The following is a 21,394-nucleotide window of genomic DNA, read 5'->3' as shown; positions in this document are numbered from 1 at the left end:
ATAGATTGAGGCTCGTAGAACTCAGAAATAGACAGCAACACAGTCACATTACATTTCTTCAGAAATACGGAATGCAGAATGTGTGCATGGGGTTCCATCTGTATGTGACGAGATCAGCTTGAATGTCTTAATGAGACCTATTGTATACTAGGTGAAACATCACAGTCTAATTGCCCAGGAGAAAATAACTTTCTGTTAGATGCTGAAATACACATATAAAACATATTCGTTTATAGGCAGTGAATCATGAACACTTGCATGTTAGTGGCAATGACCTGCCACTGATGATATCTAATTATCTTGTGTTGCTAATGATAGCCAGTTTATCGAAGAGATGGGCTCAAGGATTAATGCAACCTTGATGAAGTGATAAGAGACAAAGGACATTGTTTACGATGGCCAGTTGAGAAAACAGCTACGTATTGAAGATGTATTGTATCACCATCTCTTCCACCACTCTCTGTAGTATAGAATGTTTTACTTACAGTCCTGTATCTTTCAAAACAAGACCTCTGTAAGTTGTTTTTAAAAACCTACTACTCGTCATGCAGATTAATTGAAACCTTCGAGTGGAGATATATGTCTATAAATGTTTAATATTTTTATTTTTGTTCTCTTTCAGGGATCACCTGTATGGTTTGCTGGATGATAAATCCTTCAAGAATGAGATAACAATGTTTAGGATCGACAAAGAGAGTACTGTTGTACAGGAAGAGCACCGCAGTGATCTCATGCCTGTTATTATGAGGTAATGATTCCTTGATTGATATGGTTATTATTTGTGGTCTCTGCTTTATGGTGAAATAGAACACTGCATATAGATATATCGGATATAGATGTATGAACTCTATGCCAAAGTACGTTTTTTAAACTAATTTAATATTTAACATTAAACACAGTGTGTACATATAAGATTTTAAAACTATATAGCTAAGGTGGTTTATTAAGAGTTAGTGGAGTATTTCTGACTTTACATAACTTCTTATCCAAGACCTGTTGAAACCAGCCAGGAGCTGAACTTTATTCTTCAACCAAAATGGGAGTTATCGAAATGTATTTTCTAAAAATCAGTGTTGTTTTTAAGCACATATATTTGTACAGCCACTGCTTTATAATACTTTGCGAGTATTTTCTATCATGCCGATGATTATATTAAAGAATCAACCCCAGCTGGCTGCTCTTTTGCTCTTTTCCTAGTTGGTCTGATATTGCTAAAACCAAAGATCAGACTGATGAAAGTAACAGATTTGTTCTTGCCTGTTCAGAAGCCGCAGTGTACTATAAATACTATATCTCACCAGAGGTGGAACTGGGCTCCCTTTTATTATACAGTCCTGTGAACCTACTACGCTGGTGTAGCAGGGGGAGAGGTGATACTCCCACGTGGCGCGTCCCAGGTGGCGGATAGGGGGTCCTAACCGGCTTGCCGGCGGACTTGAGGGAAATAAAATACCTCTCGCGGACCAAACACACAACTCCCTGTGGGTGGGCGACGCAGACAAAGAATACACTCACGGTATTCCCTGCCTGTCAAAAGAGGTGACTAAAAGGGGCAACCAAGGGATGATTGTCTTGGAACCATGAAACTATTTGTGATTAGTACCACCATGTGGAGAACATCATGGGTCGCTTTTACTTGTGCGTAGTACCACTATATTAGGTAGCAAATAGGTTTGTGATTAGTGGCACACAGGAGCATCGTGCGGTCGGATTTTGCAGTACCTGTGATTAGTACCACCATATGAGCAGGACCATGGGATGATAGCTACCATGGTTCTGCCTTGCCTATGATTAGTACCGTACCCACTATATGAGGAACACCACGGGATAGTGCAGGTCTCTGTGGTTAGTACTCCTATGTGATGAACACCATAGGTTGCGTTGCCTGTAAATGGTGCCGTAATGTGAGAAAAACCATAGGTTGGTATAATATGTTGAATTTCATAACCTGTGAGTAGTACCATAATGTGTGGAATGCCGCGAGTCTCTGCTACTTTTGATTAGTACCACAACATGACATATACCATGGTTCTACTTTCCTAGCAATAAGTACCGTTATGAGGGGCCGATAACTTGGATTTTGGACCCCCTTTAGACTGCAGGCATCATCGATTCAGTGTTATGCTATAGCAGCAGTCCCTTGGTCAGTAATCCTATTGTTTTACATCAATTTCTGTGAATGTAAAGCATTTCGGGTCGCATCCACCGATTGTTTTAAATTCATATCCATCCGTTCATTCTTCGTCCTCACGTTTTAATTCTGGTCAGTGGAGAATTTTGGACTTTTAATTTCTCATTCCATTTCGTCTCGTTTCATACCATTAGGGGCCGATGACCTCGATGTTAGGCCGCTTTAAACGACAAACATCAACAACAAAATCATTATACAGTCATCTCTTTTTACATTGAACTCTAAGGGGATACGAAAATATCAGATTATTCAAATTTTGTGTTAATGGAAATATACGTCACTGTATTAAAGAAAAGCATTAAAACAAAATTACCAATATATACTCAAAATAATGAACATGCAGTGGACTTTACCTTAAATTCACTATCTCTTATGTTTTTCCTGTTTTTCCTTGCAGACTCCAGCTGTCCAAAATTTTGTATTAATTTTTTTTCATGTTGGTTGGTGATGTGTTTTGTAGTATCGCATAGTCTTTAGCAATGTCACTTTTCTTCCTCACACCTCTTCCCACTTCTTTTAGAACTTCTACTTTTTTCCTTCTCACGTTAAGCTAAGTATGAACCATGCTTTGACATTGTGAACATCGTTCACTGAAAAATTACAACTTTACAACAGAGAATCCTTTGGCCACTAACTTCTGTACAGTTATGAAGACATTTGCAAATTGTTTGTTCTTACAACTTAATTGCTAGTGGGGAAGGAAGTTGAAGGATATACTATATGGATACTGCACACAGAAGAGGTGGATAATTCCACACTAAGAAGGAGAGGGCGAAGGCTGCATACAAACAAACAAAAGCTTTCTTTTATCTACAGCTGTCTCTGAATAACTGTAAACTCATGGAAACTGTACAGTACAAATTATTCTGTTTGCTTTTAGTTCATTTCTAGAAATTCTTAGAATTGCACTACTTATTAATTTCCTGAATTTTACTGTCATTGGAATCAAGGAAAATTTGCTGTGCGATTGAAATCTTACCTTCGAATTATCCAATAAACAGATTAAGCATTCAAATTACATGCACATTTTTAACATGATTGTACGTACAAATTTTAAGAGGAATATACTTCTGTTCAAATTACCCAATAATTTGAATAGTTTTGTTCGAATTACAGAGTCAATTATGTTAGTATAACGGATGAAAGGGGATGGAAGCATTCAGTATTTTGACATTACAGTACTGGGAGGTTCATGAGACAGCTAGAGATAAATGGTAGAACACCTTTTACACATTACTGATGAATTGATTTCCCCAGCTAAGCTGTACACCTGACAGTCTAATAAAGGGAATAAGAAGGTATGCGATATTTATGGAGGATTCACACTGATACCTCTGGTAGCAAACGTATTTGAAAGGGTACTAGAAAAAAGGATAAGAAGAAAGGTGGAAAGACACTTAAAAGAAGAACAATATGGTTTTTGAAATGGAAGATCAACACTAGATCCCATCTTCAGTGAGACATTAATGAAAAAACATTGGGAATACTGAAAAGATGGTGATTACATTCCTTATACCCAGAGCAAAGGTATTGAAAGCAATGCAACAGAAAGTATTTGGAAAACTAATGGAATATGTACAAGCAATATGCAAAAATTGCTGGAGCAGTGTCCAGATACATGAGGGGAGGACAGAATGGTTTTCGCATGAACTGGGCTATGACAAGGAAGTGTGTTGTCACGGTTGTTATTCATAATAGTTATGCATAGCATTGCGGAGACAAAGGTAAAATTTGGGGACAGGTAGCTGAATGTAATGCTGTTTGCAGATGATATGTTGTGGGGAGCAAACAAGGAGGAAGTACAAGGGCAACTTGATGTGTTGGGTGAGACTATTGAAAATGAGCATGGAAAAGAGTAAGACATTGGTGTTGAATAGAGGAGAAAGGGAAGTGAAAGAACTGATAAAAGTAAAGCGACATAATGTTGAAATTGTAGAGTGCTTCAAGTACTTGGGAAGCACAGTGATGCAGGATGCAGGGCTGGACATGGAGATCACTAAAAGGATTCAACAGGGAAACAGAGTGTGAGAAGCGTGGTGTGGAGGAAAGAAGTACCAGTGAAGCATAAAGAGGTGATGTATGTCCAATACTGACATACATAGCAGAGACCTGGACACTGTCAAAAAGACAGGAGATTAAAATTCAGGCCAGTAATATTAAGTTTTCAAGAAGTATCATAGGAAAGACAAGAAAGGACAGAGTAAGAAATGAGGATATCAGGAAGGAAATCAGAGTGGAAAAGCTTTACCACAGAATAGAGAGGGATAAACTTAGATGGTTTGGACTTGTTAAGAGGATGGAAGAGGAAAGGATGCTGAAGCGGACGATGGAAACCCAGATGGGAGGAAGGGTAATAGGGAGACCCAGACTAAGGCAGTTGACAATGATCAAGAATAGTATAATTAGAAACCCTGATAGGAACATAGTTAAGGAGACACAATGATGGTTGGATAGGGGAAAATGGAAAGGTGCCAAAAACATCCCAACCCAGTGGGAGGTTGATGAGGGAAATGGCTGGTGGTGGTTGTGGTGGGTGGTGGTGGTGGTGGTGGTATGTGACAATCATGTCCCAACTGATATCCTGTCAGGTCTCCCTTAGCCAGTGAATGTTCTACATGCTCATCGTTTTAGCAATGCTATGACGGACAGCCTTATCATCCTCTGGTTATCCAGCATCTAATACCAATATAAATGGTCCGTTATTGGACATTATAAATTTTCCAACTAACTCATTCCTGGTTGCCAGCGTTTCGCCCCCGTGTGCTAAGTTGGGCTCATCAGTTGGTACATAGCACACCCACCAAGACGCATGGCTAGTGCGTACAGTCAGATAATATATTAGCCCCAAATGAGTTAGCTGGAAAATTTATAATGTACAATAATGGACCATTTATATTGGTATTATAAATTTACTCATTCAGAACTAATGTTTCAGGTTGCCAATGGGAATCAACATCTATATCATCTGATGGCCAAGCAGGCATCAATTTTTGGTAATGAGACAAAGTCTCTCATAGTGCATTGGCACTGCCGGTGGCTCCAAGTAGCCTACACAGTGGCCTCCACGGTATGCACTTGTCTTGGTGGGTGTGCTATGTACCAACTGATGAGCCCAACTTAGCACACAAGGGCGAAACGCTGGCAACCAGGAATGAGTTAGCTGGAAAATTTATAATGTCCAATAACGGACCATTTATATTGGTATTATACATTTACTCATCGGGGCTAATATTTCAGGTTCCCCTATGGGAATCAACATCTATATTATCCAGCATATTCCGGAGATTTCTGGCCCAGCAGCATGTGGCAATTCCCATGTCAACATACATCACACGTTCTCAATGGTTCGTGACGTAATGGTCCTTTTTATTAGTTCACTCTCTTGTCATACCACACTCTCTTGTCATACCACATCACTTTGTGCTATATAAGGCCGTTCCTCCCAGTAGATGCGGTCCACATTCAATTGTCATAGCCTGAAGGGAGAGACCAGCCAAAACATTGCAGCTTCTGACTGATTGGAGATAATTTTCTTCTCTAACAGGGGTTAATATTATTCTGGTTGTAATCGGGGAATGCCATCATTAGAATCATTTAGAAAACTACTTCTACTAAAATGTTTTAATTCTATTCCCTGATGGGCGGTATGGTGGGCCTCCTAGAGGATGATGCCCTCTCTCAAGTCAGGAGATGTGTTGTGGCGATTTGGGGGTGTGGAGGTGAGAGGGGAGCGTGTGTGGGCTATAAAAGGAACTGTTCTGGCATTTGCCATAGTGAGGAGAATGGAAAACTAGTGAAAACAATTCTCAGGACAGTATGGAAAACCAGTGAAAACAATTCTCGGGACCAGCCCGCTGCTTCCTAAATGCAGTGCTGTAAAGCCATGGTAAAACTGTAGCCACTGTTAGTTGAATCTAATCTGCTTTTTGCTAGAAAACTTTTTTTCAAGCAAGCTTTCATTCTGTACCCTGAAGGGGTACGATGGACCTCATAGAGAAAAGCGCCCTTTCTCAGGCCATTAGAAAACTACTACCACTACTCCTAAAAGTTTTCATTCCGTCCCTGAAAGGGAATTGTCCTGGCATTTGCCTTATTGCAGGAGAATGAAAAATCACAGAAAACCATTCTCAGGACAGCTGCCGGTGAGGACCAGCCTCTCTCCATATTCCAAATACAGAGGCGTAGGTCCATGGTAGAGCTGTGGCCGCCTCTCCTCTGCTCTCTTGGTCGGATGGAATGCAGAGCTGTTGGACCACGGACCAGCCATGGCCACCTGCAGGCCAAAACATAATCTGTATCTGCCGACCTAGAAAACTTTTCTTACTTTCTAATTAATTATGGTTATCGACTTCCTATGAGTGCACAGTCTTTCAATGCAGTTCAACTAAACATTTACTGTGTGTTCTAGCAGTTGTTGTGGAAGCGATGACTATTCAGCTGGGATTTCACCAAACCAACTAAATTATCTCGGAAACCGTTAGACATGAAATGTTTCATGAATGAATGTAATATGAGTACTGTCATGGAGGATGTTTTGCTTTCCTCTTTAGTCCAGTGTTCACTCAAGTCGGAACTCTACTCAAACCTTCTGTTCTTATGATAACATTGTTAGAGGCCTTAATGTGAACGTTATTGTGTAATGGCATATTGAAATAAACGGGCGTGTGTTCCAACTTCCCAGTTTGAGAAAGCAAATAGGAATTTTACATCTGGAAACAAATAAAACATGGTGAAAAGCCATCAATGTTTCTTTGTAGACATTTGAGAGAGTGAGATGTTATGAAACAGATGTATGCTCTTGCGTGTACAGTCCATTTTTAAAATAAAAATTGACCCATGGCTTGCAGTAAAACTTTTTTTTTCTTTCAAAGTTCTGTTGCAATCTCTAATGTTTTTAGTAGTTACATTTTAGTCGATACACCATAACCTAGTTCACGTCTTTCAGTTATGTATTTATAAAGTCGTTCTTCAACTTTGGGAAACTGTGCATTCTGCTCTCGGGAAGTTCTACTAACTCTGTTATCTTTTAATAACTTTTCCTTCTTCTTCTTCTTCAGTCATGAATACATGATTCATCTATATAATATTATCTGTTGGCAGCACAATTTCTGATGGTTTCAACTTCTGTCACAATTTTAAGTTTCTCACACATAGTAAATTACTGCAAATGCTTTCTTGAATTCATCACGTGTTACCACTGATGATTCTTCACAGAGAGCTCGAAGTATTAATCAGCTGGCACACCATGTAGTGCGGATGTGAGCGATGGAGATTCCAATTCACCTTACACAAAATTGCTGTTGCCACATTGACGTAAATGCGGAACAATGTGTTGTGAGACCTGCACCTGATTTTCAAAGCAGTATTTTTGTAGAAAAAATTTGGGTGTTCTTCTGGTATCATAATATACCTTACTCCATTAACGACCGGGTGACTTGGCCGTGCGGTTAGGAGCGTGCAGCTGTGAGCTCGCATCCGGGAGATGGTGGGTTCGAACCCTACTGTCGGCAGCCCTGAAGATGGTTTTCCGTGGTTTCCCATTTTCACACCAGGCAAATGCTGGGGCTGTACCTTAATTAAGGCCATGGCCGCTTCCTTCCCATTTCTAGGCCTTTCCTGTCCCATCGTCGCCATAAGACCTATCTGTGTTGCGACATAAAGCAAAAAAAAAAAACTCCCTTAACGTTGCAAGAGACTGAAATTCTTATTCTTTTACTCTTCTAAGGAACAACCATTATGACAAAAATTCTTGATGTTTCACCAACACCTTTTGTTTGCAGTCTTTATGAGAATCTATACAATCTCTTAGTAATGCCTGTTGATTTGGTCTTGGTCCTGTGTAAGAAGGTGTTCCTCAAGTTATTTGTAAGGTATTTGAGATCTCTTATTCATTATCAAATCTATGGTTGTGTTAATGTAGGCAAGGAAAGGAGGGTAGTTTGGATTGTTTTTTTATGTACAGAACATTGTTTTATAATACCAATATAGTTGGTCCGTTATGGTACATATTGTTTTATGTCTGACTTTTTCTATCTAATTCCAATCTTCCTCACTAGTTTCTTTACACTTCTATCAAATAATTCTGTCCTGTTCTTCCAGAATTGTGTACAGTAGGATGCTCACCAAGACGGGTGCTCGAACATCAGGCAAGGCTTCAGCACAACTTCGTCGGTCTCTGGTGCTGCGTTTCTTAGCAGGCTGCCGCGAGGAGGAGATGATGGTCTTTATTAAAATGGCCTTCAGAATCTATGCTGATTTCATTCAAGGTAAGTCTTATTTGTATGTATAACTGATTTGTCTTTTGATTTTGTCCATTTTAATAATGTGCTGCAACAATATTTGCACACTTTCTATTACCGTAGGTGTACTTCTCTGGTCTCTAGCTGATTCTCTGCATGTAGGTGGTCAGATGAGAGTGGTCAATCCTAGAATTGTCCAAGACACGATGACAGGTTCGGTAGCATATTTGGCAACCTCATTCAGGATCGCTCCACTTTCCTCAATCTGGGGAGGGGCCTAGAAATGGTGGCATGAACATAGTCTGCTTTATTCTAAGCCTGGTGGCAAACCACAGTCAGCGGGTGCTGACTTTCATGCGGTCGAAAGAAACAAACAGAAACACAGAAAACCTTATTTATAACAAACTGTAATGTCAGGACCTTCCTAGACAGTGACAAAAACTTATGTCCTGAAAGAAAAACTGCTGTTATTGCACTGGAACTATCCCGTTATAACAATGACATAGCTGCAATCAACGAAACACACTTAGTGGGCAGTGGAGAGCTATATGAGAAGTATGATTCGCAGTGGTAACTGGCTGGAAACCAAGATTGCTGCATGTGTCGCCAAAGCTGCTGCTGCCTTTGGTAAGCTCAACCAACGAGTTTGGAAATCACATGATTTACATCTGGAGACCAAGTTGGCTTTTTATAAGGAAATAATTTTGCGTGTTCTTTTGTATGCCTCAGAGACCTGGTGCCTATATTCAACATTTAAGTAATTTTCACATGAAGTGTCTAACGATGATTCTGTGAGTGAAGTGGCAAGATCATATGCCCAACTCTGAGGGTCTGTGAAGATCTGACATGTATGGCATGGAGTGTCTGCTGATGGAAGGCCAACTAAGGTGGTGTGAACATTTAGTGTGCATGAATCATGGCAGACCACCAAAATCTGTCTTCTGCTGAGAACTTCAGAGTGGTAAATGTAAGGTTGGTGATCAGTACCTGCATTACAAACATGTCGTGATGCACGTGTGAGAAACATGCTCAACTAAGCCCACAGTTACGTGAGGAAATTGAGGTGGGTGTCCAGACCTATGAACGGATGCATCTTCATACCCAAGGTGAACAAAAAGCTCATGTTCTAATCGCGAAGTCTCTACTGCAGTATTCAAGCAAGCTGTATTTTCACTCCAATTTCGAGATAAAAATAAACATTTTATGTCTGGGGAATGAAATATTCCTCGAGTTATCAAAATATTAGAGTAATAGGACTTTGAATTATAGGAAAATGTAACATATAAAATAAATACGATACTGTAGGAAATTACTTCCGAGTTATCGAAAACCCAATACATAGAAGTTCAACTTATATATGTTTGATTGTAATTGATTTACTTTGTGGTCGCCACAAGCATGTTCAAACACTTTCTAAGGGTAGAGTTAATATTATACAATATTTTGGGAATGCTCAAACCCCTCCTCCTGCCAAATTTTAATACTCTTTTAGGGCTGACGGTCAAAGTTCCCTGCCCAAAACTGGTCCCTGAATCCACTCCTGGTGGTTGATACCCTGCCTCCGGATGAAACTTGCAAGTGGAAATGAGCTTGTCAAGGGCTGAGAAAAACTGGGACGATGAGGGTAGGGCCTGTCTATTTGAAGTCAGCCGTGTGTAAAGATGTGGAGATCCTGTCCTTTTGTGTTTTTAAATTTGTTCTCTTTCTATTGCCCTCTCTTCCCACACTGATTTATTTGTCAGTGTGTTTGTACCAATATGTGTTCCTTTTCATGTCCTTATCTCTATATTCTAAAGACTGCTGTGGTGTTTCAGATGATTGCTTGGTCATGGTTAAAAACGTTATGAGTTCGGTGAACTTGGAGTCCATGATTCCACCGAAGAGGCTTGTGAGCTCAATGAACATGTTGGGTGTTATCATGGACAAGTTTGGTGCTCTGATGGGACAGCGTGTGCTACCACACTTGCTGCGGATCCTGCTTGGTATTGGAGCAACAGTTGCTGGTGCTCTCGCACAAAAGGAGAGTATCTACCCTGGCTACATCACAATATTACGATCTCTACGCTCTACCTGCATAGAAAGTACCGCTAGGTTCTTTGACCATTTCAGTGACTATCCATGGACTAGTACAGATATTGATGCTGTATTTCAAGTTTTTGTTTGGCCGTATCTGGAGAAACTACCTGTAGAAGGCATGCAAAGTCCAACAGCTCTATTGAAACTCTTCTCAACCTGGAGTCAGCACTCAAGGTATGGTAGAAATCATATGATTAGAGTAATGCAAAATGCACATTACTTCTGCCTTTTTTTTTTTTTTGTAATACAGTATCTAGTATTCGGGAGATAGTAGGTTCGAACCCCACTGTCGGCAGCCCTGAAAATGGTTTTCCGTGGTTTTCCATTTTCACACCAGGCAAATGCTGGGGCTGTGCCTTAATTAAGGCCACGGCCGTTTCCTTCCTACTCCTAACCCTTCCCTGTCCCATCGTCTCCATAAGACCTATCTGTGTCGGTGCGACGTAAAGAAAAAAAGAAAAAAAAAAATTTGTAATATGTGAGAAAGAAAAAAATATTTAAACCTTAATTTAGCCTTCAGAAAACTTGTGAGTATTTCAATTGATTGGCTGTATGGTTTGACATAACTTGTACATTAGCTGTGAAAGAGGTCCTTCTTATTGATCTATGTCAACAACAGTCAACTCAGTATGAAATATTTGAGCAGAGGAATAAGTATTTCTACAACTTTTTTAATAAATTTCTACAATGGAATACGTTATTTTTTAAAGGTTCGATTTATTGTGCTGAAATTGTAGATCATGGCATCTGTTTAGCAGAAAATTAACACTTACTGAATTTTAAAACAAATCTTCATTTTATCGTTAATTATGAACTACTAAATTTCACACACAGAGATTATAGAACCTAAAGACACCTAATCTAAAGCATTTGGTCATATTTCACATTTATTATAAATTCTACACACAGTTTTTGTTTGTTAATATGTTAAAGTTTTGAAGTGTGTTTCAATACCGCCGTTACTTATCGTATAGATAATTTTTTGATAATTCTCCCTTAAAGTGTATCTACCATCTCCTGCATCCTTCTTAGTTAGTGTCGAACATCTTCGAAATCATTGATGGTTGATTTAGTGCGTATTGTTGGAAGTTTTGCATAATAGTCTGTGAGTGTGAGGTAGTTGTAGGCTGCAGAATATTATGTCATCTGTTTCACCTGTGAAATTATATTTGCCTATAACTTATATGGTGTTTACATTAATAAGCCGGTAGGCTATTGTGAATTTCAACCTGAGTGATTTTGTTGGTTTCTCGGTAATATGGCGAAGAAATATGATGCGACGTTTAAAAGTGTGTACAAAGATAATTTTCTGTATATAACCGAGTCAAAAAGAGGCTCAGCATTTGCATTTCATCGTATTTATAAGTGTGATTTCACTATCTCGCATGGGGGGAGAAAGGGCTACATTTAAAACTTACTTGCAAAGAAACATAAAGACAATGCTAAATGTGTTGAAAAAACAAGAAACTTGATTTCAAGTGGAAGGAGGAAGACACTGACAGAAGTATTGTTCACATCATTTATTATTGAACATAACCTCCCTGTTAATTGTTTTGTTCACGCTGATCCTTTATTTAGGAAGATGTTTCCAGACTCCAAAATTACCAGGAAATATGGCTCTGCCAGAGCTAAAACCTTGGCCATTCTTGCAGAAATGTGTAAAGAAGAAAAAGTGAAGATTATTGCTAGCCTAAAAAAATGGTGTGTTTTCAATTGCAGTGGACGGTAGTAACCAAAGCGATTCACAGTTCTACCCAATTGTGGTTATTTTTTGCAACCCACTTCAACAAACTCAGAGCTGTCTTTTAGGAGTTCCTGTTTTAGAGGGAAGTGCCAATCTTTTACTCACTAACTTGAAAGAATACAACATCCCCTTTAAAAACTACATTGTTCTTGGTACAGATAATGCTCCAGTGATGGTAGGGTTAAAGATAGGTATGACAGGGCTATTGAGTATGGATATGGATTTTTTTAAGAATTATAGGATGCCATTGTCATTTAATAAATGTAGCTGTTGAAAAGGGACCAGCATATCTGCCGGTCAAAATAGATGAACATTTAATAGATATTTTCGATTATTTGGAAAGAAGTTCAAAAGAACCAAGCCTCTATTCGCACGTTTAATACAGCATGTTAAACTGATATTCTTCTCCGAAAGTACGTGGCTGTAACATAAAGTACGATAAAGCTGAACAAAGTCAAGACAGACTGAGGACGATTTCAGAATTTATTGTACTTTACAGTTCCTGGACCATTGTTCTTTAGTTCTTGCTGTTAACCCAACTTTAAGTGAGATGCACCAAGTGTTTCATGGGATTTTGACTAAAAATTCAATTTTTTGTAAGCATCTCCGTCCATTGTATGATAAATATGTATTCGGCATAAACTAACTGAAATAACATACTATTAAACATTTGTTGTATACAGTCTTTTGATAGACCTAATTTAATGAAGATATTTGGGAATAATCTTCCTATAAACTCTAATTCCAAGTGATATCTTGACATCAACCTGTTAAAACAATCCTGAACGAGTAGATTCCATATACGTAGTTTAGTTGAAATATCTCCAACTAATTTCAGTTTTAGGAACATAAACAGATAAATTATCAGACAGTCAAGCTGATACCGAAGGGAAAAATCAAATAATTTTAAGGAAATTGTGCTCATATAATGATTGTACGAACACATGAGCCTTACAATTTTGTTTTTGTAAATGATGATGATGATGATTATGTTAATAAATAATAATAATAATTATTATAATAATAATCACAATCGTCATCATCGTCGTCCAGGTATTCCCATGATTGCTCGGTGTTCAGTTACATTAGGCGGGATTAACATCCAAGTGGAGTGAAATAATATGCGTCCTCTGATTTTCTCCCATTATTGATCTTCAAATCACTTACTGTTCAGCACTTTCCTCAAAATAATGCATGTTTCATAAACCACTACCTTCTGCGTTTCAATGTAGATGATGTACCCGAGGCTTAGATGATGGAATGCATGATGCAGCTGGTGGAGAAGTTGTTCTAGTTCTCGCATGACTGTTCTAACAATGAAAGGATGTCTCTGATAAGCAGACACTTTTTCCAATCTATTTTTCCTAAGAAAATTAGTATCTAAAACTGTTGTCCCCAACAACTGTAAATTCCTGAGTAAAACATTTGCAAACACGCTTGTTCCACATTCATTAAAATATTATATTCCTTCCAGTAGCTCTTAAGTACACTTTATGTTGTTGGAATTTGGGAAACAGTGTTTAAAATATGGGACTGTGTAATTTCTTGATGCCAGTATTGCAGTTTCCTCACTGTTTGACCAAGTTGTAGTTGGTTTAGTATTGTTTCAGTGTCTGTGAGTTGCTTTTGTAGTTCGGTTAGAACACAAACGCTAAAGCACATATCATTTTTACCTCTATTTTATTAACTATTACCAGCTACCCATCATTGATGGAAAGGCACAGATTTCCACACAAAATGACTGAAAGATGTGTATTTAAAACATGTCATGCAGATGCTGAATTGGGGAAACGTCAGGCTCATTGAAGACCCCCTGTCAGTGGGCTCCTAATGCCGGTCAGAATACCATCCATTGCTCTCATATGTGTTCAGTTGATCAAAACTCATGAATACCGTTTTGAACATCATTCGTCTTTCATAAATGGCAAGCACCACTTCAGAGACCCCATAGTTCGTGCACTACAGTATGTGACTTTTAACAAAGTTGGGAAGCTCTATTTTCTGACAATTCACGTTTAGAAATTGATATCCATTAAATCTAGTAGATTTCTCTTAAGGTTGGTCATGTATATTTTGTGACAGAGTAAAACCACTTTTCCAATCTCCCTGTAAACCCGCAGTCCATTCAGGGATATAGAAATACCGTATTTTCTTGCGTAATTAATGCACTTTTTTGACGAAAAATACAGGCGAAAACTTTGGATGCGTAAATTATTCAAGGAATTCAAATATTAAAAAAATTATTTACAATTGATTTACATTTAAAAGATACATCAAATAAAAACACAATTGGCTCAACTCATTTGCAGTTATTGTCATGTGGCGTAAAATTCCGTCGTGAGATTTTTTTTGAGAAGTCAAGTAGGTACATCGGGTAAGTTGGACACATGGGTTTGATGTACCGACACTGGAAAATATTCTTCCCATTACGAGCTGACAATACCACCTGAAGTGAAATGAACATCAACTAACACTGGGCATCGAAGGAGGGACCCTGCTAGATTTCCCGAACCGTTTGTATCCAATCTTGTACGAGTGATGTGTCCATCCACCATTTTTCTTGGACCCGAACACAGATCCCTCGTGGAAATTATACTTTAGGCATTTTTTTTTTTCGTTTTAGAACAACGTAAGGTGCAAGCTTTCTGCCATCAGCTGTTACAGCGAGCATTGCAGTACATCATTGTTTTTTGCTTCTGATTGCGTGTACGATAACACTCGATATCCCTTTCTTATCGATTGTTCAACTTTGTGGTATATGGAAACTAATTGGCGTCTAACCTGTGGTTCCTATTTGGGAGATCAAATATTCCTTCACTTTTCACTTCTCAATCATAAATCAATGACAATCAAGTACTTTTTGGTTGAAATAATTCGTCATTCTTGGCATAATGTTGTCCAATAAGGGACCATTTATATTTGTATTATAATGTCGTTCTTCGTCGAAAAGAAAGTCCATTTCTCTTCATAAAATTAATCATCCAGCTGTGGCTAACCTTCAAATCCAAGACACTGATTCCATGTGCAGCGGCTATTTCTTGTTCTTTAAAATAAAGCATTTCGTGAGAAACGGGACATCCAACGTAGCATAACAAAATCATATATTTAAACAGGTCCTCCTCTACTTGCAGAAACTTGCTGCTTTTTGGTCCGCGAAATGCTTTGCGAGACTTGTTGGTCGTTTGAAGTGCACTTCTCTGTTACCATGGTAATGCACGTTGCATTTGGACACTGAATACTTGTGACCGCAGCCCTATTCCCATATGTTTCGGCGGAACTAATCACCGCGAGTTTATATGATGCAGTAATACTAGAATACTTGCTCACTGTGGACTAACGAACAATTTTGAGATCACAGAAAACGCATGTCCCGTACCCGAAACACTTGTAAAATATTTTTGTATCAGACTGGAATAGAGCGTCACTAGTCACTTCTGGGCTGATGCTAATAACAGCACGTTGCCCTGTGTTTGGAATGTCCTCTTTTGCAATAGGAAGGCTGCTACTCGAGTAGTTGACACCTTTATTTCAAAACACATCTGAAGCTGCGTGATGGATCTTTGAAGAAGTGCGTGAACATTTCTTTTTCTCCACTTTGGACCCAAAAGTATTGGGATGCGTAAATTATGCAAGTGCGTTAATTATGCAAGAAAATATGGTAATATTAACCCTAAAACCTACCCAAGGACAGATGGATTCTGAATATGTAATTTGGTTGAAATACATCCAGCAGTTTTTCAGTTATATGAACTCAGACAGACAGACAGACAGACAGACAGACAGACAGACAGACAGACAGACAGACAGACAGACAGACAGACAGACAGACAGACAGACAACAAACCTTTAAAAAAATATTTAGATTGTCATTATTACACCTGAAACAGGCAAACTGTAAGAAAGTTTTGCCAAAATAATCATTATACAGACGCACGGTTGTTACGATTTTATTTATACAGATATTTTACCCGTGACACTGGAATCTTCATTGCATTATCCTTTGCTATATCTACGCAGTAGATGGCATGTTGCACCAACATCTTGTGATGGAAGATTTTTATGATTAGAATTAAAAAAAAACGGTATGTGTTTCGGCACAGCTATGCCAATTAGCACGCGCATACACTCTCTCTCTCTTAAAATAATCACGAGGCAAAGTTTAATACCAATATAATTGGTCCATTATTGGACATTGTAAGTTTTCCAGCTAAGTCATTCCTAGTGCCAGCATTTTTGCCCCAACGTGCCAATTTGCGCTCATCATTTGGTCACTGTCTGGCTCCATGGCTAAGCGGTTAGCGTGCTGGCCTTTGGTCACAGGGGTCCTGGGTTCGATTCCTGTTCGGGAACTTTAACCATCATTGGTTAATTTCGCTGGCACGGGGGCTGGGTGTATGTGTCGTCTTCATCATCATTTCATCCTCATCATGACATGCAGTTCGCCTACGGGCTTCAAATCAAAAGACCTGCACCTGGCGAGCCGAACAAGTCCTCGGACACTCCCGGCACTAAAAGTCATAAGCTATTTCATTTAATTTGGTCACTAGCACACCTGCCAAGACGCATGACGTGTGCATACCGTGAGGCCACTGCATAGGCTACTTAGAGCCACCGGCAGTGCCAATGTACTATGAGAGACTTTGTCTCTTTTTCAAAAATTGATTCTCGCTAGGCCATCAGATGATGCAGAAAATGATTCCCATAGGGAACCTGAGATATTTGGAAAAAAAGACGAAGTTTCTCATAGTGCAATGGCACTGGTGGTGGCTCTAAGTAGCCTGCACAATGGCCTCCACGCTATGCACTTGACATGCATCTTGGTAGGTGTGCTGATGAACTGATGAGCCCAAATTGGCACACTGGGGCGAAACGCTGGCAACAGGAATGAGTTAGCTGGGAAATTTATAATGTCCAATAACGGACCAATTATATTAGTAACCTAGAGGTCGTCGGCATAAGACCAAAGGGATGATCTGACCAAAATTGAGCCAACACACTACATAAAGACCTCGAGCGTTAATGTCCATCCAGATGCTGCCCAAGTTAGAACTAAATGGAGACAGTTGTTCTATGCAGCGGACCATGCAACCAGGCAGGATCATCACTAAAAAAAAAAAAAAAAAAAAAAAAAAAAAAGAAGAAAGAAAAAGAAAGAAAGAAAGAAAGAAAGAAAACTTTCTTATTTTCAGGCTTTAGATGGAATCGATATTTGGCATTTTGTGAAAAATGAAACAGTCACAAATATCTTCATTACTATTCCTCGTATGGTAAGACATATGAACTTAAAAGATTGAAACAGTATTATGCACAACTTTTATCATGTACAATTTTTTGCTACAGCCAGTATTAATGGACAAGCTGGCCCTGCAGTTTAAGGGTAGCGTGCCTGCCTCTTACTCGTTTGCCCCGGGTTTGATTCCCGGCCAGGTCGGGGATTTTTACTTGGATCTGAGGGCTGGTTCAAGGTTCACTCGGCCTACCTGATTACAATTGAGGAGCCATCTGACTGTGAGATGGCAGCCTCTGTCTAGACAACCAAGAATAACGGCCAAGTGGATTCGTTGTGCTGATCACACGACACTTCAAAATCTGCAGGCCTTTGGGCTGAGCAGCAGTCGCTTGGTAGGCCAAGGCCCTTCAAGGCTGTTGCGCCATGGGGTTTGGTTTGGTAGTATTAATGGACAAATTTGACATTTCCTGTTTTGGTCCACTTAATATAGATTTTGCCGGGCTGAGTGGCTCAGTCGGTTGAGGTGCTGGCCTTCTGACGCACAACTTGGTATGTTCGATCCTGGCTCAGTCCGAAGGTATTTGAAGTTGCTCAAATACGTTAGCCTCTTGTCGGTAGATTTACTGGCATGTAAGAGAATTTCTGCGGGACAAAATTCAGGCATCTTGGCATCTCCAAAAACTGTAAAAGTAGTTTGTAGGGCATAAAAACCAATAACATTATTAAATACAGAGTATCAAGAAATTTTGTCAAGCTTTTGTTCCTGTTGTGTTCAAACAAACAGTCATAAATGAAGTGAACCAAACTCACTTTCATTTTTTATATATGTAATTTGAGATACAAACAAATTATGAGGCAAAATTTGAAGTGTATAGGTAAAATTGTATTTTTTAATTTTATTTTTTATATAGATGTTGGAAAATTCTTCTGATTTTTCTCTTTTGGATGGTACATTAGCATTTGTTAATGTAAAATAAAAAAAAAAGCAGCTGAGAATGATATATCATTGATTTTGTAGCATCTCATCAGTGTGTGTAGTACTAAGATGGTTAACTCTTGTGCTAGGTATTTCATTCTGCTGGCCAAACATGCAGAGGAGAACAGCAGTTTAACTCCTCTGCCATACATTATGAAGCTGCTGATTGCAGACAAAACCGAACCCTCTGTGATCAATGCTATCATGGACATGGTGGAGAGGCTTGTGACCACAGAGGACTATAAGACTGGGGAAGGTGACAATGAAGAAGATAAAGACTGTGGTCCACCCCTAGAAATCACTTGTGAACTGCCTGTTCACACTACTGAAGTGGAGAATCTCTCAGGTATATTGAATATTACTATTATTAGGACTGCACTGACTGCAGTTCAGTTCTTGTCTTTAAATACTAATTACTTATTGTTTAGAGGGAAGATGTCTGGCTTTTCTTGAAAATCTTCAGATTGTTTTACCTTCACTTGTGAGATAAATTTTTTTTTTTTCCCATTTGTCTAACCTGACACAAAGTAGGTTTGCATTTAATTTCACTGCTTGTAAATATTATTTAACTATTCAAGCTCTTTAGGCTGCTTCAGTCGTGAAACTGCCAACTCCTCGCCTCATTATGGCAGCTGGTGCGCCATTGGGACACCACTGCAAGCCTTCATTGAGAGGTGTGGCAATCCAACTGATGAGCCCTGTGTCACACTGGGGCAAGGCATTGGTGGTTTCATGGGTATTTGGGTAATTGACTAAAAAGAGATTTGTTTAAAAAAGTAGTACAGTAGAAGTCCGATATAGCGAGTACGGTATATAACGAGAACTCCGTTACAGCGACGATTTTTTTCGGTCCCTTCAAAATTCCTATATTAAACTGTGTATTGTCCTTCGGTTACAGCGAGAGCCCTATCACTGGTGCATCCATTATTACGAGCGATTAAGCGCACGCGATATTTTCCGTTACCGATATATATGCACCAAAGTGATAATATTGCATGCGATCGATTACCTTCTGCATCGTTTCCTCGCTATGTGCACTAGCGAGGTTTCTCGTCGACATTCGAAGGTGATATCGGAGTCGATTAGTAATACCAGCCGACAGCTGTTCCGTAAAGGAAATTTGAAATGAAAGAGAACATATTTTCGTAATAAATGCGTAAATAACGTGTCTGATAACGGTTGTTAACTCGTTAAAAATTAAGGCTTACTAAACGACTGCTTAATTTTGAGGCTAAATACTGCAATTAAGTAAGAATGGGATACACCTCGAGATATGGCATAGTGCTTAATTGATTTTAGAGGTTAGTTTATATTTTGTTGCATCTGGTTAAATTATGGAAAGGCTGTTATGAAAATTTATAGCGAGAAGGTTATCACTTCTCTACTGGCGCTTGAAGTTTGAACTGAAATGTTTGCAACAAAATGCGATCGATCATCTTCGGTATGGTCTAGTTTTCTCACTTTGTGCATTTGCGAGCTCTCTCGTTGACATTCAGAGGCGACTGCTGTTCTCTAAAGAAAATTCGAAATGAAAGAGGATAACACGTTTTCGTAATAAATGCGTAAATAACGTGGCCGATAGCAGTTGTTAACTCATTAAAAATAAAGACTGAAGTAAACGATATCTTAATTTTAATGTTACCGGCATATACGGAAATTAAGTAAGAATGTGATACACCTCAAGGTGTGGCAGAGTACATCACTGATTTCAGAAGATATTTCATATCTTCTCGCGTCTAGTTAAATTTCGGAAAGGCTATTTACATGTAAATTTTTCGCGAGGTGGTTATCATTTCTCTACATGCGTTTCAAATATGTTTTCATGATACTGTACATATACGGTTAGGTTAGGTGACGCTGTTTGAAGAAGAAAGCTGAGGTGTTTGCCACAGAAACCTCTGGTGTGATACCGTATTTCTCTGAATCCAAGACTTTTTTTTCCTCAGAATCTCATGCAAAAACTCAAAAGGGTTGTTGCATTCGCAGCCTAACAGTAAGTTAATGGATACCAATGGCAACTACCGCGGTAACCACGCTGCTTCTTTTCACACGCGCACAGAACGCGTTGACAATAAACGCCCGCTTGTTTACTATACATCGCTAGCTGCGACAACCTGTTGTACAGTGCCTATGTGTAACGTCACTGGATCTCAGGAAATAGTGAAGAGAGAATGGCGTTTTATTACGCTATACAAAAACGTTTCTCAGATCTGCAGAATGGCATCAAAACATACAACCCTTCGAATTCTTAGAAAGGTTATGGCTACTCAGTGGCAGAGTTATAATGCGTCTGTTGTACTTGACGCTTAGTAGAATTAAGTTTTATAGACAGCAGGAATATTTTCGTGATGGATAGTCATATTGTAAAGATACGTGGAAAGGGTATTGCCGGCAAATTTTCAACTGGTTCTAGTCGATATTATGATGCCAATTTTAAGTTAATGGTTATTAAACACTCGGAAATGTAGAATAATTGTGCAGCCACAAGAAAATACGGAATAGGCCTCACTAAAGCCAATATTTGGCGTTAGCGTGAGGACAAAGAGCTAAAAAAAAAAAGTACCATACTGTACAAAACATACATTCAGTGGTCCGCAACAAGGACGCTTTAAAGAAGTCAAAGATGAAATTGTGAGGTATGTGCACGAAAAACGCAAGGGCGGGATGGCCATACCATGGTGCAATAAACTCGTTCGTTGACTTTCAACGTCCGCGATTAGGCCTATACATCGCTAGCGGCTAAATAATTTGCCCGAACCCGGCAAGCGAGACGTGTGTGTAGTGGTAGCCGGTTATATCTGACGCTGAGTAAAAGTAACAGTTTTATAGACAGCAAGAATAATTTCCTGATGGATTGTCGTATTGTAGAGCCGCATGGAATAGGTATTACCGGCAAATTTTCAACGGGTTCTCTTCGGTATTATGATGCCAATTTCAA

The 21,394-nt window shown here is 39.1% G+C and overlaps 1 protein-coding gene across 1 annotated transcript in view; it reads left to right on the top strand.

Annotated features, from left to right (window-relative positions):
• Positions 1 to 21,394, top strand: part of LOC136874515 (small subunit processome component 20 homolog) — a 278,038-nt gene that overhangs the window by 76,641 nt on the left and 180,003 nt on the right. Inside the window, exons 14-17 of the mRNA XM_068227773.1 lie at positions 623 to 748; positions 8,291 to 8,457; positions 10,245 to 10,680; positions 18,546 to 18,802. Coding sequence (XP_068083874.1) covers positions 623 to 748; positions 8,291 to 8,457; positions 10,245 to 10,680; positions 18,546 to 18,802 — 986 coding nt within the window. The remainder of the gene's footprint in view (positions 1 to 622; positions 749 to 8,290; positions 8,458 to 10,244; positions 10,681 to 18,545; positions 18,803 to 21,394) is intronic.

Source organism: Anabrus simplex, chromosome 5, assembly GCF_040414725.1.
Source record: "Anabrus simplex isolate iqAnaSimp1 chromosome 5, ASM4041472v1, whole genome shotgun sequence".
Taxonomy (NCBI): Eukaryota; Metazoa; Arthropoda; class Insecta; order Orthoptera; family Tettigoniidae; genus Anabrus; species Anabrus simplex.
Note: the sequence above shows the minus strand (reverse complement) of the source record. Positions and strands in the feature narration are given on the sequence as shown.